The 21,100-nt window shown below is 44.9% G+C and overlaps 1 protein-coding gene across 1 annotated transcript in view; it reads right to left on the reverse strand.

The window, feature by feature from the left end:
- LOC134336812 (complement factor B-like) overlaps positions 1 to 20,889 on the reverse strand; it is an 89,933-nt gene extending 69,044 nt beyond the window's left edge. The window contains exons 1-2 of the mRNA XM_063031301.1: positions 20,711 to 20,889; positions 5,478 to 5,684 (exon numbers count right to left, since the gene is read on the reverse strand). Coding sequence (XP_062887371.1) covers positions 5,478 to 5,684; positions 20,711 to 20,795 — 292 coding nt within the window. The 5' untranslated portion in view covers positions 20,796 to 20,889. The remainder of the gene's footprint in view (positions 1 to 5,477; positions 5,685 to 20,710) is intronic.
- Positions 20,890 to 21,100: the final 211 nt, after the last annotated feature.

A 21,100-nucleotide genomic window follows, 5' to 3' on the forward strand; every position in this document is an offset into this window, starting at 1 on the left:
GAGTCACACCACCCCACAACCCTATTTAACCCTAGCCTAATCACATGACAATTTACAATGCCCAATTAACTTACCTACTGGTACATCCTTAGACTGTGGGAGGAAACTAGCACCAGGAGGAAACCCACACCCACACGGGAGGAGCGTACAAACTTCTTTACAGAGGATGCCGGAAGGGAACTCTGAACTGTGACGTCCCAAGCTGTAATAGTGTCTCGCTAACTGCTACACTATCAAAAAGGAACAGGAATGTTTCTGTCACGAGTAAGGCCAGAAAATGAAATTGTGATCACTAAGAATCTACAATAAAATGTAAAGGCTTATAAATATATTCCTAACACGCAAAGATTGCAAAGTATCAGGAAGCCCCAATATTTTTAAACCAATGGCCAGACAGAGTTTACTTATGTTACTAAAGGGAATAAAATGGCAAAGTCTGGGCAACCATCTCAGATTAAATATTGTTTGAAGCAGAGGACAGAAAGATGACAAATATTAAAACATAGCAATTATTCATCAGCTGTGGAATAAAAACACCAGGATTTTATGTTTTAGCCATGGGATCAGGCAGGATGCTGCGCATATCATAAAAATGCTTCAATGTAAAGCTCCTGTTTTGAAGGAAGCATATGAATTATTATGTCCGACTGTCAAAGAAACATGTTAAGTATTGTATTCTCCAGTTTGAGTTTGAAGCAGATAGGCAGAGCGAGTGGGGTGGTTCTGGTTGTAAAAAATTAAATCAAATTCTTAGAAAGAGGTGACATAGGATTGGAAGGTGTAGAATTCCTGTGGGTAGAGTTAAGAATCTCTAAGAGTAATAACACCCTGATAGGAGTTTTATACAGGCCTCAGGACAGTAGCCAGGATGTGGGGTACAAATTACAACAGATGATAGAAAAGGTATGTAAAATGGTAAATGTTATGATAGTCGTGCAGGTAGATTGGGAAAATCAGGTTGATGCTAGATCCCAAGAGACGGAATATGTAGAATGTCTAGAAGATGGCTTTTTTAGAGCAGCTTGTGGTTAAGACCTCTAGGGGAATGGTAATTCTGGATTGGCTGTTGTGTAATGAACCAGATTTGATTAGGGAGCTTAAGGTAAACATAGAAACATAGAAACATAGAAAATAGGTGCAGGAGTAGGCCATTCGGCCCTTCGAGCCTGCACCGCCATTTATTATGATCATGGCTGATCATCCAACTCAGAACCCAGCCTTCCCTCCATACCCCCTGACCCCTGTAGCCCCACTTCTAACTTATCTAACTTCCATATCTAACCATATCTAACTTCCTTTTAAACATAGCTAATGAACTGGCCTCAACAGTTTGCTGTGGCAGAGAATTCCACAGATTCACCACTCTCTGTGTGAAGAAGTTTTTCCTAACCTCGGTCCTAAAAGGCTTCCCCTCTATCCTCAAACTGTGACCCCTCGTTCTAGACCTCCCCAACATTGGGAACAATCTTCCCGCATCTAGCCTGTCCAATCCCTTTAGGATCTTATACGTTTCAATCAGATCCCCCCTCAATCTTCTAAATTCCAACGAGTACAAGCCCAGTTCATCCAGTCTTTCTTCATATGAAAGACCTGCCATCCCAGGAATCAATCTGGTGAACCTTCTTTGTACTCCCTCTATGGCAAAGATGTCTTTCCTCAGATTAGGGGACCAAAACTGCACACAATACTCCAGGTGTGGTCTCACCAAGGCCTTGTACAACTGCAGTAGTACCTCCCTGCTCCTGTACTCGAATCCTCTCGCTATAAATGCCAGCATACCATTCGCCTTTTTCACCGCCTGCTGTACCTGCATGCCCACTTTCAATGACTGGTGTATAATGACACCCAGGTCTCGTTGCACCTCCCCTTTTCCTAATCGGCCACCATTCAGATAATAATCTGTTTTCCTATTTTTGCCACCAAAGTGGATAACTTCACATTTATCCACATTAAATTGCATCTGCCATGAGTCTGCCCACTCACCCAACCTATCCAAGTCACCCTGCATCCTCTTAGCATCCTCCTCACTGCTAACACTGCCACCCAGCTTTGTGTCATCCGCAAACTTGGAGATGCTGCATTTAATTCCCTCATCCAAGTCATTAATATATATTGTAAACAACTGGGGTCCCAGCACTGAGCCTTGCGGTACCCCACTAGTCACCGCCTGCCATTCTGAAAAGGTCCCGTTTATTCCCACTCTTTGCTTCCTGTCTGCTAACCAATTCTCCACCCACACCAATACCTTACCCCCAATACCGTGTGCTTTAAGTTTGCACACTAATCTCCTATGTGGGACCTTGTCAAAAGCCTTTTGAAAATCCAAATATACCACATCCACTGGTTCTCCCCTATCCACTCTACTAGTTACATCCTCAAAAAATTCTATGAGATTCGTCAGACATGATTTTCCTTTCACAAATCCATGCTGACTTTGTCCGATCATTTCACCGCTTTCCAAATGTGCTGTTATCACATCCTTGATAACTGACTCCAGCAGTTTCCCCACCACCGACGTTAGGCTAACCGGCCTATAATTCCCCGGTTTCTCTCTCCCTCCTTTTTTAAAAAGTGGGGTTACATTAGCCACCCTCCAATCCTCAGGAACTAGTCCAGAATCTAACGAGTTTTGAAAAATTATCACTAATGCATCCACTATTTCTTGGGCCACTTCCTTAAGCACTCTGGGATGCAGACCATCTGGCCCTGGGGATTTATCTGCCTTCAATCCCTTCAATTTACCTAACACCACTTCCCGACTAACATGTATTTCGCTCAGTTCCTCCATCTCACTGGACCCTCTGTCCCTTACTATTTCTGGAAGATTATTTATGTCCTCCTTAGTGAAGACAGAACCAAAGTAATTATTCAATTGGTCTGCCATGTCCTTGCTCCCCATAATCAATTCACCTGTTTCTGTTTGCAGGGGACCTACATTTGTCTTTATCAGTCTTTTCCTTTTTACATATCTATAAAAGCTTTTACAGTCCGTTTTTATGTTCTCTGCCAGTTTTCTCTCATAATCTTTTTTCCCCTTCCTAATTAAGCCCTTTGTCCTCCTCTGCTGAACTCTGAATTTCTCCCAGTCCTCAGGTGAGCCACTTTCTCTGGCTAATTTGTATGCTACTTCTTTGGAATTGATACTATCCCTAATTTCTCTTGTCAGCCACGGGTGCACTACCTTCCTTGATTTATTCTTTTGCCAAACTGTAAAGGAACTCTTAGGAGGCAGTGATCATAATATGATAGAATTCGCCCTGCAGTTTGAGAGGGAGAAGATAAGATCAGATGTATCAAATTAGAGTGGAGTAAAGGGAATTACAGAGGCATGAGAGAGGAGCTGGCCAAAGTTCATTGGAAGAGGACGCCAGCAGTGATGATGCCAGAACAACACGAGTTTCTGGGAACCATTTGGAAGCTGCAGGATAGAATCATCCCAAAGAAGGAGTAATCTAAAGGGAAGATGACAAAATCATGACTGACAACAAAGTTCAAGACAGCCTAAAAGCAAAAGAGAGGGCATATAATAGAGCAAAAATTAGTGTGAAGCCAGAAGATTGGGAAGCTTTTAAGAAACAACAGAAAGCAACAAAAAGCCAGAAGGAGAGAAAAGATGGAATATGAAGGCAAGCCAGCCGATAATATAAAAGAATATACTAAAAGTTTATCAGGTATGTAAAGAGTTTCTCTCTCCTCTCCCCCCACCTTTCAAATCTGCTCCTCAGCTTTTCTTCTCCAGCCCTGCCGAAGGGTTTTGGCCTGAAACGTCATCTGTGCTTTTTTTCCATAGATGCTGCCTGGCCTGCTGATTTTTCTCCAGCATTTTGTGTGTGTTGCTCGGATTTCCAGCATCTGCAGGTTTTCTCCTGCCTGTGAGGTGAGAGTCAATATTGGACTGCTGGAAAACAATGCTAGGGAGATAGTAAAGGAGAATAAAGAAATAGTGGATGAACTGAATAAGTATTCTGTGTCAGTCTCCACTGTGGAACTGACTAACAATATACCAGAAATTCGAAAGTGTCACGGGGCAGAAGTGAATGTAGTTGCTACTACTAAGGAGAAGGAGCTTGGAAAGCTGAAAGATCTGAAGGTAGACAAATCATCTGGACCAGATGGACTACACTCCAGGGTTCTGCAAGAAGGAGTTGAAGAGATTGTGGAGGCAGTAGCAGTGGGCTTTCAAGAGTCACTAGTTACTGGAATGGTTCGGATGGATTAAAAAATTGCAAATGTCACTGCACTCTTTGAGAAGGGAGGAAGGCTGAAGAAAGGGAATTATAAGCCAGTTATCTTGTCCTCGTGGCTGGGAAGACGCTGGAGTCAGTTGCAAAGGATGAGGTTTCAGGGTACTTGGAGGCACATGATAAAATGGGCCAAAGTCAGCATAGTTTCCTTAAGGGAAAATCTTGCCTGACAAATCTATTTGGACTCTTTGAGGAAATGACAAGCAGAACAGACAAAGGAGAATCAGTGGGTGTTGTGTACTTGGATTTTTACGTCACACATGAGTCTAAAAGAGCCCATGGTATGACAGAGAGGATACCAGCATGGATGGAAGATTGGCTGACGGCCAAGAGGCAAAGTGTGGGAATAAAGTAGGACATTTTCTGATTGGCTGCCAGTGACCAGTGGTGTTCTGCAAGGGTTGGTGTGAGATCTCCAACCACCTTCACATTTGCAATGAGTGTTGTCGTCCTATTTTTTTTTACATCTTCTGTTCTCAACCCTGGGACAAATCTATTCTAGCTTTCCAACAGAGCATACGCTGCTCAAGTTGATAATGTGAAGAAAAATGAGTTAACCACACGGATCTTTCTCATTACAAAGCCATTACAATCTGGATAGAAGATCAGTGACTAGCCAATGATAGTTTAGAATTGTAAATTGATCCCCCTTTTACACTATTAACTGATACATTTAATGCATGTATATTAAAAATGGTATTATGGTTTCATATACCAAGGCTCTCCAAGCTATGTTGGGTTGCTGATAGACGCATCCACGAATGAAGCAATAGAAATTGGAACAGAAAATCTCCTGGGAGTAATCAGCAGGTCAGACGGTAACAGTGGAAAGAGAAGTAGAGCGAATGTTTCTGCAGCAGTAGAAAAATAGACCTTTGTCAAACTAAGCCCTGATAATCTGTAGATATAAATACAAGCTCCCATAGAAATGAAATGCTTGGATTTTGTGGGCAAGGACCTGGGGCAGTGATCTGGAGCAGCTGACATCCATAGCAGGTTGTTTTCAAGGATAGGAGTGAATTACCAAGTTCACTGGAGAAATTCTCACTGAGTTATTATGCCGTCTCTTTGCCTTGAGACCAGCTTTTAACACTAACGTGATATGGTATTGTGCCGCCAATGCAGAACAGTTTATATGCCTGAATGCATTGCTGACCTCGAACTCAGTCAAAAGCAGCTTCCATCATATTTTAGCCCCCTTAAAGAGGATTAACGTATTAGACAAAGGCAAACCTGCGCATGAAGCCCTTTCTGCTTTTTCACCGTAAGCATTCCTCAGACGACTCCATCTACCACTCCTGCCACAGTACCTCAAGCTGACAGGAAAGGGTCGGAATCCATCCGGACAGAAATACATCATTACACTTCCTTCAATTCGATTCTCTGGCCATTTAATCCATCCTTTTTCAATTACTTCTGTATTATCACAGATGTCTCCTTCTATAATGTTAAGCATAACCGCATTAGAGATGAAAATATTTATCCTCTTTAATACACACTTATTCTACATAAATTCATTTCTGCAATGTATACTTGTTCCTTAAATCAACACATTTCCCAGTCTAAAGTATCAGCACATTTCTCCCAGCAATGTTCCCCACCTTGCAAAGGTCACAGTGTAATTCCCCAAGAGTCATGCAGTTTTCTTACTGGGTGTCCCAAGATATGTGAGAGAAATCGACCAATTTTCATTTAACTTCATGCTCTGATTATGAGCCATCTCTAATTGGTGCTGGGTCAGTTGTTGTCTGTCCATCTATATCAACGATCTGGATAATAATGTGTAGTTAACTGGATCAGCAAATTTATGGATGACACGAAGACCGGGAACGTAATAGACAGTGAGGAAGGTTATCAAAGCTTGCAGCGGGATCCGAACCAAATGGAAAAATGGGCTGAAAAATAGGATAGTAGCTATAACAGGATCAATTAAAGATTAATAAGAATGCAGAAGACAGCAAACTGTGCAAATAAAAATATAAGCAGATAGCAATAAATGGTGAAAACATGAAATAACAAGATAAAGGGTTCTTGAAGTGAGATAATTGGTTGTGGGATCATCTCAATGGATGGGCAAGTGAATACCCTTCTTGTTCAAGAGCCTGATGGTTGAGGGGTAGTAATTGTTCTTGAAGCTGGTGGTGCCAGTCATAGGCTCCTGTACCTTCTACCTGATGGCAGCCGTGAAAAAATGAGCATAGGCTGGGTGGTGAGGATCTCTGCTACTTTCCTATGACAGTGTTCCATGTAGATGTGCTCAGTGGTTGGGAGAACTTTACCTGTGATGTACTGGGCTGAAGCCGCTACCTCTTGTAGGATTTTCTTTCAAAGGCATTGGTGTTTCCATACCAGGCTGTGATGCAGCCAGTCAATCCACTCTCCACTACACATCTGTAGAAGTTTGTGAAGGTTTTTGATGTCAAGCTGAATTTCCGCAGATTCCTAAGGAAGCAGAGGCTCTACTGTGCTTTCTTCGCAATTGCATTTACAGTACATGCTGGGTCCAGAACAGGTCCTCTGAAATAGTAAAACCCAGGAGTTTAAAGTTACTGACTCTCTTCTCCTCTGATCATCTGTTGAGGACTGGCTCATGGACCTCTGGTTTCCTTTTCTTTAAGTCTACAATCAGTTCTTTGGTCTTGCTGACATTGAGTGAGAGGTTGTTATTGTGACAGCACTCAGCCAGATTTTCAATCTCCCTCCTGTGGCACGGTAGCGTAGTGGTTGGCACAACGCTCTACAGTGCAGGCGACCCGGGTTCAATTCACTGCTGCCTGTAAGGAGCGTGTACGTTCTCCCCGTGTCTGTGTGGGTTTCTTTCCACAGTTGAAAGACGTAGTGGTAGATTCTGTGATTAGGCTACAATTAAATTCGGGGATTGCTGGGTGGAGTGGCTCAAAGGGCCCGAAGAGCCAGTTCTTCACGGTATCTTAATAAACAATAAATAAATGTATGGTAATTCATCACCACCGTTGATATGCTCCACGCAGTGGTGCCATCAGCAAACTTGAATATGGTGTGGGAGCTGCACTTACCCATACAATCATAGGGTATAGTTAGCCGTACAGTCATAGGCGTAAAGCAAATACATCTGTCTCTGAAGTCAAAGTCGAGTTTATTGTCATATACACAGGTACATGTCTGCACAGTGCAATGAAAGACATCACAGGAACATAGCATCAGATAAGAGCATTCACAAGAAAAATATCAATTAAACATATTTATATAGATTATTTACATGAAAGAACACAATCAGGATTTTTAAAAAGTCCAATGTAATGCAAAGTGATCACCGTGTTGCTAGATCAAGCTATAGTTGGTTCTAGAACCAAATGGTTGAAGGAAGCTGCCATTCTTGAACTTGGTGAAGTAGGACTGCCGAGGCTGATGAAGCAGGTGGACAAAAGCTGTTTTACTCATTGTGGTTGAATCCTCACTGCTGTGTCCTGCACAAACCCTCATAGTCTCAATAAGCCTACAATTTTCCAAATTACTGGCATGTGCCTATTCCAGAGACTGGAATATTGTAATCACAGCTTCTGCCTTCCTGAATCTGTCCCAGGTGACTCTTCTGCTTTAATTTGCTAGCTTCTCCTTTCTCCAATCTGATTCTAACAACAATCTCTTCCTTCCTTTGATCCTGGCTGCATCTTCTTCATACGTCCCGTTGTAAGTAAACTCACATACTGTTCTTGTATTTTGCCTCCACAAGAAGTTTTCTTGTTTTGTTCCCGAATCAACCCCAATCAGTTTGTCTTTGCACTTTGTCCTTACCTAGATACCATAATAATTAAAGATCACAGAGGGGGAGCAGTGAGAGAGGATTTCACTGAACTCCTGGTGAAGGGAAGATTTAAGCTTCTTTAGGGTAGGTACGCCTGGAAGAAACCCCTGGAGGGTTTAAACTAATTTGCGAGGGGGATGGGATCCAGAGCAATAGAGCAGTGAAAGAAGTGCATGGAGTAAAGCCAGATCTAACATATAGAAAGGCTTTGAGGAAAGAGAAGCAGAATAAACGGTGTAAAGACAGTAAGGTAGAAGGGCTGAAGTGTGTGTACCTCAATGCAAGAAGCATCAGGAACAAAGGTGATGAACTGAGAGCCTGGATACATACATGGAATTATGATGTATTGGCCATTACAGAGACTTGGCTGGCACCAGGGCAGGAATGGATTCTCAATATTCCTGGATTTCAGTGCTTTAAAAGGGATAGAGCGGGGGAAAGGGGAGGAGGGGTGGCATTACTGGTCAGGGATACTATTACAGCTACAGAAAGGGTGGGTAATGTAGCAGGATCCTCATTTGAGTCAGTATGGGTGGAAGTCAGGAATGGGAAGGGAGCAGTTACTCTATTGGGGGTATTCTATAGGCCCTGGTAGCAGCAGAGATACAGAGGAGCAGATTGGGAGGCAGATTTTGGAAAGGTGCAAAAATAACAGGGTTGTTATCATGGGTGACTTTAACTTCCCTAATATTGATTGGCATCTGATTAGTTCCAAGGGTTTAGATGGAGCAGAATTTGTTAAGTGTGTCCAGGACGGATTCCTGTCACAGTATGTGGACAGGCCGACTAGGGGGAATGCCATACTAGATCTGGTACTAGGTAATGAACCGGGTCAGGTCACAGATCTCTCAGTGGGTGAGCATCTGGGGGACAGTGACCATTGTTCCCTGGCCTTTAGCATTATCATGGAAAAGGATAGAATCAGAGAGGACAGGAAAATTTTTAATTGGGGAAGGGCAAATTATGAGGCTATAAGGCTAGAACTTGAGGGTGTGAATTGGGATGATGTTTTTGCAGGGAAATGTACTATGGACATGTGGTCGATGTTTAGGGATCTCTTGCAGGATGTTAGGGGTAAATTTGTCCCGGTGAGGAAGATAAAGAAAGGTAAGGTGAAGGAACCATGGGTGACAAGTGAGGTGGAAAATCTAGTCAGGTGGAAGAAGGCAGCATACATGAGGTTTAGGAAGCAAGGATCAGATGGGTCTATTGAGGAATATAGGGAAGCAAGAAAGGACCTTAAGAAGGGGCTGAGAAGAGCAAGAAGGGGGCATGAGAAGGCTTTGGTGAGTAGGGTAAAGGAAAACCCCAAGGCATTCTTCAATTATGTGAAGAACAAAAGGATGACAGGAGTAAAGGTAGGACCAATTAGAGATAAGGGTGGGAAGATGTGCCTGGAGGCTGTGGAAGTGAGTGAGGTCCTCAATGAATACTTCTCTTTGGTATTCACCAATGAGAGGGAACTTGATGATGGTGAGGACAATATGAGTGAGGTTGATGTTCTGGAGCATGTTGATATTAAAGGAGAGGAGGTGTTGGAGTTGCTAAAATACATTAGGATGGATAAGTCCTCAGGGCCTGACGGAATATTCCCCAGGCTGTTCCATGAGGTGAGGGAAGAGATTGCTGAGCCTCTGGCTAGGATCTTTATGTCCTCTTTGTCTACGGGAATGGTACCGGAGGATTGGAGGGAGGCGAATGTTATCCCGTTGTTCAAAAAAAGGTAGTAGGGATAGTCCGGGTAATTATAGACCAGTGAGCCTTATGTCTGTGGTGGGAAAGCTGTTGGAAAAGATTCTTAGAGATAGGATCTATGGGCATTTAGAGAATCATGGTTTGATCAGGGACAGTCAGCATGGCTTTGTGAAGGGCAGCTCGTGTCTAACAAGCATGATAGAGTTCTTTGAGGAGGTGACCAGGCATATAGATGAGGGTAGTGCAGTGGATGTGATCTATATGGATTTTAGCAAAGCATTTGACAAGATTCCACATGGTAGACTTATTCAGAAAGTCAGAAGGCATGGGATCCAGGGAAGTTTGACCAGGTGGATTCAGAATTGGCTTGCCTGCAGAAGGCAGAGGGTCATGGTGGAGGGAGTACATTCAGATTGGAGGATTGTGACTTGTGGTGTCCCACAAGGATCTGTTCTGGGACCTCTACTTTTTCTGATTTTTATTAACGACCTGGATGTGGGGGTAGAAGGGTGGGTTGGCAAGTTTGCAGACAACACAAAGGTTGGTGGTGTTGTAGATAGTGTAGAGGATTGTCAAAGATTGCAGAGAGACATTGATAGGATGCAGAAGTGGGCTGAGAAGTGGCAGATGAAGTTCAACCCAGAGAAGTGTGAGGTGGTACACTTTGGAAGGACAAACTCCAAGGCAGAGTACAAAGTAAATGGCAGGATACTTGGTAATGTGGAGGAGCGGAGGGATCTGGGGGTACATGTCCACAGATCCCTGGAAGTTGCCTTACAGGTAGATAGGGTAGTTAAGAAAGCTTATGGGGTGTTAGCTTTCATAAGTCGAGGGATAGAGTTTAAGAGTCGCGATGTAATGATGCAGCTCTATAAAAGTCTGGTTAGGCCACACTTGGAGTATTGTAAACAACAGGAATTCTGCAGATGCTGGAAATTCAAGCAACATACATCAAAGTTGCTGGTGAACGCAGCAGGCCAGGCAGCATCTATAGGAAGAGGCGCAGTCGACGTTTCAGGCCGAGACCCTTCGTCAGGACTAACTGAAGGAAGAGTGAGTAAGGGATTTGAAAGCTGGAGGGGGAGGGGGAGATGCAAAATGATAGGAGAAGACAGGAGGGGGAGGGATGGAGCCGAGAGCTGGACAGGTGATAGGCAGAAGGGGATACGAGAGGATCATGGGACAGGAGGTCCGGGAAGAAAGACGGGGGGGGGGGTGACCCAGAGGATGGGCAAGAGGTATATTCAGAGGGACAGAGGGAGAAAAAGGAGAGTGAGAGAAAGAATGTGTGCATAAAAAAGAGTAACAGATGGGGTACGAGGGGGAGGTAGGGCCTAGCGGAAGTTAGAGAAGTCAATGTTCATGCCATCAGGTTGGAGGCTACCCATACGGAATATAAGGTGTTGTTCCTCCAACCTGAGTGTGGCTTCATCTTTACAGTAGAGGAGGCCGTGGATAGACATGTCAGAATGGGAATGGGATGTGGAATTAAAATGTGTGGCCACTGGGAGATCCTGCTTTCTCTGGCGGACAGAGCGTAGATGTTCAGCAAAGCGGTCTCCCAGTCTGCGTCGGGTCTCACCAATATATAAAAGGCCACATCGGGAGCACCGGACGCAGTATATCACCCCAGTCGACTCACAGGTGAAGTGATGCCTCACCTGGAAGGACTGTTTGGGGCCCTGAATGGTGGTAAGGGAGGAAGTGTAAGGGCATGTGTAGCACTTGTTCCGCTTACACGGATAAGTGCCAGGAGGGAGATCAGTGGGGAGGGATGGGGGGGACGAATGGACAAGGGAGTTGTGTAGGGAGCGATCCCTGCGGAATGCAGAGAGAGGGGGGGAGGGAAAGATATGCTTAGTGGTGGGATCCCGTTGGAGGTGGCGGAAGTTACGGAGAATAATATGTTGGACCCGGAGGCTGGTGGGGTGGTAGGTGAGGACCAGGGGAACCCTATTCCTAGTGGGGTGGTGGGAGGATGGAGTGAGAGCAGATGTACGTGAAATGGGGGAGATGCGTTTAAGAGCAGAGTTGATAGTGGAGGAAGGGAAGCCCCTTTCTTTAAAAAAGGAAGACATCTCCCTCGTCCTAGAATGAAAAGCCTCATCCTGAGAGCAGATGCGGCGGAGACGGAGGAATTGCGAGAAGGGGATGGCGTTTTTGCAAGAGACAGGGTGAGAAGAGGAATAGTCCAGATAGCTGTGAGAGTCAGTAGGCTTATAGTAGACATCAGTGGATAAGCTGTCTCCAGAGACAGAGACAGAAAGATCTAGAAAGGGGAGGGAGGTGTCGGAAATGGACCAGGTAAACTTGAGGGCAGGGTGAAAGTTGGAGGCAAAGTTAATAAAGTCAACGAGTTCTGCATGCGTGCAGGAAGCAGCGCCAATGCAGTCGTCGATGTAGCGAAGGAAAAGTGGGGGACAGATACCAGAATAGGCACGGAACATAGATTGTTCCACAAACCCAACAAAAAGGCAGGCATAGCTAGGACCCATACGGGTGCCCATAGCTACACCTTTAGTTTGGAGGAAATGGGAGGAGCAAAAGGAGAAATTATTAAGAGTAAGGACTAATTCTGCTAGACGGAGCAGAGTGGTGGTAGAGGGGAACTGATTAGGTCTGGAATCCAAAAAGAAGCGTAGAGCTTTGAGACCTTCCTGATGGGGGATGGAAGTATATAGGGACTGGACATCCAAGGTGAAAATAAAGCGGTGGGGGCCAGGGAACTTAAAATCATCGAAAAGTTTAAGAGCGTGAGAAGTGTCACGAACATAGGTCGGAAGGGATTGAACAAGGGGTGATAAAACAGTGTCGAGGTATGCAGAAACGAGTTCGGTGGGGCAGGAGCAAGCTGAGACAATAGGTCGGCCAGGACAGGCAGGTTTGTGGATCTTGGGTAGGAGGTAGAAACGGGAAGTGCGGGGTGTGGGAACTATAAGGTTGGTAGCAGTGGATGGGAGATCCCCTGAGCGGATAAAGTCGTTGATAGTGTGGGAGACAATGGCCTGGTGCTCCTTAGTGGGGTCACGATCGAGGGGTAAATAAGAGGAGGTATCCGCGAGTTGTCGCTGTGCCTCGGCAAGGTAGAGGTCAGTACGCCAGACTACAACAGCACCCCCTTTATCAGCGGGTTTAATAATAAGGTTAGGATTAGTGCGGAGGGAGTGGAGAGCAGAGCGTTCCGAAGGAGTGAGGTTGGAATGGGGACAAGGTGCGGTGAAATCGAGACAGTTGATGTCCCGTCGGCAGTTAGCGATAAAGAGATCCAGAGCAGGCAGAAGACCAGAGCGGGGTGTCCATGAAGAAGAGGAGGGTTGAAGACGGGAGAAGGGGTCATCGGTGGGGGTGGAAGAGTCCTTGCCGAAGAAGTAGGCTCGGAGACGGAGACGGCGGAAGAAAAGTTCCGCATCGTGGCGAACACGGAACTCGCTGAGGTGTGGGCGAAGGGGGACAAAGGTGAGGCCCTTACTGAGAACAGAGCGCTCTGCCTCCGACAGTTGAAGGTCGGAGGGGATGGTAAAGACCCGGCACGGATGAGAGCTGGGATCAGAGGGGGGAGGGGGGAGGCTGGGGGTGTCAATGGAGAGGGGAGGGTTGGGGTGAGAGAAAGATGGAGCTTCTGAGGGCCCAGGAGTTGACGGTGGGATCTGAGGAAGACGGGGCTGCGGAGTGGTGGTGGGGGAAGGGGAGACGGGAGTCACAACAGCAGCACATAAAGACCCGGCCTGGAGTTCAAGGCTGGAGACGCAGTTGGTGGTTGCGCGATCGCTTTGAATGTCTCCATGGTCGTTGCTGGAGTCCGGGTTTTGAATATGTCCTGAGGTGTTGGAGCCGCCGAGATTGGAGTATTGTGTCCAGTTCTGGTCACCTCACTATAGGAAGGATGTGGAAGCATTGGAAAGGGTACAGAGGAGATTTACCAGGATGCTGCCTGGTTTAGAGAGTATACATTATGATCAGAGATTAAGGGAGCTAGGGCTTTACTCTTTGGAGAGAAGGAGGATGAGAGGAGACATGATAGAGGTGTACAAGATAATGAGAGGAATAGATAGAGTGGATAGCCAGCGCCTTTTCCCCAGGGCACCACTGCTCAATACAAGAGGACATGGCTTTAAAGTAAGGGGTGGGAAGTTAAAGGGGGATATTAGAGAAAGGTTTTTTACTCAGAGAGTGGTTGGTGCGTGGAATGCACTGCCTGAGTCAGTGGTGGAGGCAGATACACTAGTGAAGTTTAAGAGACTACTAGACAGGTATATGGAGGAATTTAAGGTGGGGGCTTATATGGGCAGCAGGGTTTGAGGGTCGGCACAACATTGTGTGCCGAAGGGCCAGTAATGTACTGTACTATTCTATGTTCTATGTTGTCCAACTACAAACGAGAGAAAATCTGCAGATGCCGGAAATCCAAGCAACACACACAAAATGCTAGAGGAACTCAGCAGGCCAGACAGCTTCTATGGAAAAGAGTACAGTCAATGTTTCAGGTCCTGCTGAAGGGTCTTGGCCCAAAACGTTTTCTGTACTTTTACAAAAGATGCTAGCTGGCCTGCTGAGTTCCCCCAGCATTTTGTGTGCGTTGCTCGGATTTCTAGTATCTGCAGATTTTCTCCTGTTTTTCATAATAATCAAGCTCTTTTTGCTGTTTCATTTCAAATTTCATATCTTTAGTTATCCAAACAGTTCTAGGTTTGAAACGTTTTTTCCCTTCTCCCCAGTCAGATTGTCCAGTCTGAATTCTTCTTCCTCTATTGCTGCTGCCATCAGGTAGAAGGTACAAGAGACTCAAGACTTGCACCATCAGGTCCAAGAAAAGTTACTACCCCTCAACCAGCAGCCTGTTGAATAAAAGCGGATAACTACACTCACTTTCCCTATCATTGAGATGTTTCCCACAACCAGTGTTCTCATTTTAGGGACTCTTTATCTTCAAGGCTCATTCCGGTGGCCCAGTCAACGGTGGGAGCAGGCCACAGCGAGGAGGTTTCACGTACGTTGGTGACACTTGTTTAAAAGGAGAGTTTTGCAACCATTCAAGCTCATTCTGGCAGCCCAATCAGCAGCGGGAGCAGAGCACAGCAAATTAAATAAAAGTACAGAAGGGACAAAGCGGGGCGGCCATTGTTGGGAGTAGGCCAGTGGTGAGAGCAGGCCCTTTGGGCCTTCTTGGCTGTGCCGAACCATTTTCTGCCTAGTCCCACTGACCTGCACACGGACCATATCCCTCCAAACACCTCCCTTCCGTGTATCTGTCCAATTTATTCTTAAATGTTAAAAAAAACCCCGCATTTACCACCTCGTCTGGCAGCTCATTCCATACTCCCACCACTCTCTGTGTGAAGAAGCCCCCACTAATGTTCCCTTTAAACTTTTCCCCCCTCACCCTTAACCCATATCCTCTGGTTTTTTTCTCCCCTTGCCTCAGTGGAAAAAGCCTGCTTGCATTCACTCTATCTATACCCATCATAATTTTATATACCTCTATCAAATCTCCCCTCATTCTTCTACGCTTCAGGGAATAAAGTCCTAACCTTTTCAACCTTTCTCTGTAACTGAGTTTCTCAAGTCCCGGCAACATCCTTGTAAACCTTCTCTGCACTCTTTCAACCTTATTTATATCCTTCCTGTAATTTGGTGACCAAAACTGAACACAATACTCCAGATTCGGCCTCATCAATGCCTTATACAACCTCATCATAACATTCCAGCTCTCATACTCAATACTTCGATTAATAAAGGCCAATGTACCAAAAGCTCTCTTTACAACCCTATCTACCTGTGACGACACTTTTAGGGAATTTTGTATCTGTATTCCCAGATCCCTCTGTTCCACTGCACTCCTCAGTGCCTTACCATTAACCCTGTATGTTCTACGTTGGTTTGTCCTTCCAACGTGCAATACCTCACACTTGTCAGTATTAAACTCCATCTGCCATTTTTCAGCCCATTTTTCCAGCTGGTCCAAGTCCCTCTGCAGGCTCTGAAAACCTTCCTCACTGTCTACTACACCTCCAATCTTTGTATCATCAGCAAACTTGCCAATCCAATTTACCACATTATCATCCAGATCATTGATATAGATGACAAATAACAATGGACCCAGCACTGATCCCTGTGGCACACCACTAGTCACAGGCCTCCACTCAGAGAAGCAATTCTCTACCACCACTCTCTGGCTTCTTCCATCGAGCCAATGTCTAATCCAATTTACCACCTCTCCATGTATACCTAGCGACTGAATTTTCCTAACTAACCTCCCATGTGGGACCTTGTCAAAGGCCTTACTGAAGTCCATGTAGACAATATCCACTGCCTTCCCTTCATCCACTTTCCTGGTAACCTCCTCGAAAAACTCCCAACAGGTTGGTCAAACATGACCTACCACGCACAAAGCCATGTTGACTCTCCCTAATAAGCCCCTATCTATCCAAATGCTTGTAGATTCTGTCTCTTAGTACTCCCTCCAATAACTTACCCACTACTGACGTTAAATTCACCGGCCTATAATTTCCCGGATTACTTTTCGATCCTTTTTTAAACAACGGAACAACATGAGCCACTCTCCAATCCTCCGGCACTTCACCCGTAGACAGCGACATTTTAAATATTTCTGCTAGGGCCCCCGCAATTTCAACACTAGTCTCCTTCAAGGTCCGAGGGAACGCTCTGTCAGGTCCCGGGGATTTATCCACTTTAATTTTCCTCAAGACAGCAAGCACCTCTTCCTTTTCAATCTGTACAGTTTCCATGGTCTCACTACTTGATTCCCTCAATTCCATAGATTTCATGCCAGCTTCCTTATTAAATACAGACGCAAAAAACCTATTTAAGATCTCCCCCATTTCCTTTGGTTCCGCACAAAGCTGACCACTCTGATCTTCAAGAGGACCAATTTTATCCCTTACAATCCTTTTGCTCTTAATATACTGGTAAAAATTCTTTGGATTATCCTTCACTTTGACTGCCAAGGCAACCTCATGTCTTCTTTTAGCCCTCCTGATTTCTTTCTTAAGTATTTTCTTGCACTTCTTATACTCCTCAAGCACCTGATTTACCCCCTGTTTCCTATACATTTCATACAACTCCCTCTTCTTCTTTATCAGAGTTGCAATATCCCTTGAGAACCAAGGTTCCTTATTCCTATTCAATTTGCCTTTAATCCTGACAGGAACATGCAAACTCTGCACTCTCAAAATTTCCCCTTTGAAGGCTTCCCACCTACCAATCACATCTTTGCCAGAGAACAACCTGTCCCAATCCACGCTTTTTAGATCCCTTCTCATTTCTTCAAATTTGGCCTTCTTCCAGTTCAGAACCTCAACCCTAGGACCAGACCTATCCTTGTCCATGATCAAATTGAAACTAATGGTGTTATGATCACTGGAACCAAAGTGCTCCCCTACACAGACTTCTGTCACTTGTCCTAATTCGTTACCTAACAGGAGATCCAATATTGCATCCCCTCTAGTTGGTCCCTCTATATATTGATTTAGAAAACTTTCAGGTTCCCTTTTTTTCTTTTACTGTACCTAGTGTAGTAAATGGCCGTTGTGTGTTCTTCTTGCTGGGAGACCCAGAGTCTCCCAGGGAACTACATCCAGCTGCACCTCCTTGAAGACCGTGTTAGGGATCTGGAGCAGCAGCTGGATGACCTTCAGCTTGTACAGGAGAGTGAGGAGATAATGGATCAGAGTTACAGGGAAGTAGTTACCCCGAAGTTGCAGGAGGCAAGATGCTGGGTGGCTGTCAGGAGAAATGGAAATGTGAATAGGCAGTTAGCGCAGAGCACCCCTGTGGTCATTCCCCTCAAAAATAAGTATACAATTTTGGATCTTGTTGTGGGGGATGACCTCCTTGGGGAATGCCATGGAGACCAGGATCTGTGGTGAAGAAGGGAAAGAGGGAGAAGAGGGGAGTGGTACTGATAGGAGACTCAATAGTCAGAGGAACAGATAGGAGATTCTGTGGACATGAACGGGACACCTGAATGGTATGTTGCCTCCCAGGTGCCAGGGTCATGGTTGTCTCGGATAGAGTCCACGGCATTTTGGAGGGGGAGAGGTGTCCTCGTTCATGTTGGTACCAATGACATAGGAAGGAAAAGCAAAGAGGTCCTGAAGAGAGAATTTAGAGAGCTCAGCAGAAAGCTGAGAATCAGGACCTCCGGGGTAGTAATTTCTGGACTGCAACCTTTGCCATGCGCCAGTGAGGATGGAAACAGGATGATTTGCACATAAATATGTGGCTGAAAAACTGACACAGGGGATAGGGCTTCAGGTTCTTGGATCATTGGGAACTCTTCTGGGGAAGGTATGATCTGTTCAAAAGTGACAGGTTGCACCTGAACCCGAGGGGAGACCAATATTCTTGCAGGCAGGTTTGTTAGAGCTGTTAGGGAGGGTTTAAACTAATTCGACTGGGGAGTGAAGGGACTCAGGATAGGACGGATGGTAAAAAAGCCAAGATAGCATGCAGTCAGACTTTCAGGAAGGGCAGGCAGGTACCATACACACTCAGTGACCTCCTTGTTAAGTACACCTTTCACCCCAGTGTGGCCTTCTGCTGTAGCCCATCCACTTCAAGGTTCAATGTGTTGTGTGTTCAGAGATGCTCTCCTGCACACCACTGTTGTAACGTGAGGTTAAATGAGATACGGTCGGCTTCCTGACAACTTGAACCAGTCCGGCCATTCCTCTCTGACCACTCTCAGTAACAAGGAGTTTTCACCTATTGTACTGCTGCTCACTGGATGTTTTCTGCACCATTCTCTATAGACGCTTTAGAGACTGTTGTGCGTGAAAATCCCAGATCAGCAGTTTCTGAGATACTCAAACCACCCCGTCTGGCACCAACGATCAGTCCACGGTCAAAGTCACTTGGATCGCATTTCTTTCCCATTCTGATGTTTGGTCTGAACAACTTGACCACGTCTAAATGCTTTCATGCGTGGAGTTGCTGCCACCTGATTGGCTGATTAGCTAATTGCAAAAGCGAGCAGGTGTACAGGTGTATATAATAAAGTGACCCCTGCGTGTATTTCTCCCTCGTCTGATTCTGCAGTTATGGGATTCGGAGCAGTGTTCCAACTTCCCGAACCCCAACAGGGAGATAAAGAAGAAATTCTGAGGCTAAATCTATGGAAAGTCCTGAAAATCTGAAATTAGGAAAATCAGCCTGTGAACACATTACTGATGCCTTTAATGCTACTTACTTAGTCATGTATTCAGAAAGAAAGTGGAAGGGGAAACCAGTCTCTAGAAATGCAATTAATCCTTAAAACCAAGTATGCCAATTAATTCCCAGTAGTAAACAGTATAGCAATGTAAACACAAAGATTTGAGACATTATGTGTCAGAGGAACTTGGGAAGCAAAATGTTGCAGATGCTGGAAATATGAGATTAAAAAGCCCCCAGAAAACATTGGAAATACTCGTGCACATCTGTGGAAAGAGAGACAGAAGGAATGTTTCAGGTCCAAGACCTTACATCAGGACTGTGAAAGAGCTCTTCTTAGGTCTGTCAAAGGGTCTCGGACTGTAAAATTAATTTTGCTTTTCTTCCCAGAAATTTTGCAGTGATTAATCAAGTTTTTCAGGATGACATTGGATTTGGAGCTCAGTAGGAATTATCTTTGGCTGTGGTCGTAGGCCATGACTTGCTGGATCAACTACTTGCAGCAGCTTGATGTCTTGTCATTCGTTTCAGCTCACAACATGCCCTGCTATGCCTGGAAGTCAGGACCGGCTTAGCTCTGAGTTTGCATTTCATTATCAAGTGAAGCCATCACACTGCCAAAGAGGCCCTTCTTACACCATACCCAACCAATGTCAGAGTCCAAGTCAGTCAAGTTTATTGCCAAATGTACAGAAATATGTTTGCACAAGTGCAATGAAAAACTTGCTTGCAGCAGCATCATATAAATAGCATTCATAAGAAAGAATGTAAATTATACACAATCTTTACAAAAAAAACACATTATTAGAAAAAAATGAAGCCCATTTTCATCGCAGAGAACAAAGTGGCCCTAGTGTTGCTGTACTGATGCAGTGGTTAAAGTTTTGCCGGTTGGTTCAAGAACAAAATGGCTGAAGGGAAGCACCAGTTCTTGAACCTGACGTGTAGGACTTCAGGCCTGATGGTAGCTGCAAGAAGATGACATGGTCGAGGTGGAGGGGATCTTTGATGACGGATGTTGGTTTCTTGAGTCAGATACCACCAGTGGTGGGCAGAGACGTGCCTAGGACATATTGGGTTAAGCCCATGACTCTCTGTGGTTTCTTGTGTAATTACACATTGACATTTCTATACCAGACAATGAGGCAACCAGTCGGGATACTTTCAACAGTATACCTGTAGAAGTTTGTTCATATATTTGGTGACGTTCCAGACCTGCCTAATCTTCTAAGAAAGTAAAGACGTTAACGTGCTTTCCCAATGATTATATCCATGTGTGGGGCCTAAGGCAGGTCATCCGATATGCTAACACCCCAGGATTTTACAGCTGCTGACTCTCTCCACCAACAGGGATTGGCTCATGCTTGCCCTCCTTCTCCCTCCTGAAGTCAACAATCGGTTCTTTCGTTTTACTGGCACCGAGCGAGAGGTTGGTGTTGTGGCACCACTCACCCAGGTGCCCCCTGCTTGCTCTGGGGGGGCTGACTCATCTCCACCTGTGATTCATCCATCCACCGGGGTCGATTTGGGAAATCTGAACGTGGCGGTGGAGCTGTGATTAGCCACACGGTCAAGTGTGTATCGGGTCAGAATGCAGTCTAAAAAGCCTAGGTAGTCCACATATACCTCAGCTCTGATCACTATCAACAAAAAACCCAAGTTCAAACAGCATACCATCAACATCCTACCACATTAGCACTCCTTTATCTATATTGTATAATATCTGCAAATCTTACATTTAAAATGGAAAACAAAACTATACTATTACACCAATTAAAATTACATTATTATTTAGGGTATCAGAAAAGGTCCTTACCACAAATCACAACAGGCCAGAGTCCAATTATCCAAACTATTAACACAACATCCAGTCCAGACTGCCTAGCCCATTGAATAGCCATGATCAACTGTACAGCAACTGGCAAAAATAAATTCCACTTTACAGAAGGTGATGCACTGTATCGCTACTTTTGGTTAATTGTTCTAGTCGAATCAGGTTAGAGATGTATTTTCTGATCCTAATGTTTGTTTTTCTGATAAAACATTAATCATTAATAACTGTGTTTATGCCACAGCAGAGCTATGGGAAGGAGTTGGGAGCAAATGTAGTTAAACTTTGTCTCTACATTAAATATAAATACTTCAACAAACCATTTGATTATTTCTGAGTCTATAACTTCCCAAACTGGACAAGGCAATCTCACCA

Source organism: Mobula hypostoma, chromosome 23 (genome assembly GCF_963921235.1).
Source record: "Mobula hypostoma chromosome 23, sMobHyp1.1, whole genome shotgun sequence".
Classification (NCBI taxonomy): domain Eukaryota; kingdom Metazoa; phylum Chordata; class Chondrichthyes; order Myliobatiformes; family Myliobatidae; genus Mobula; species Mobula hypostoma.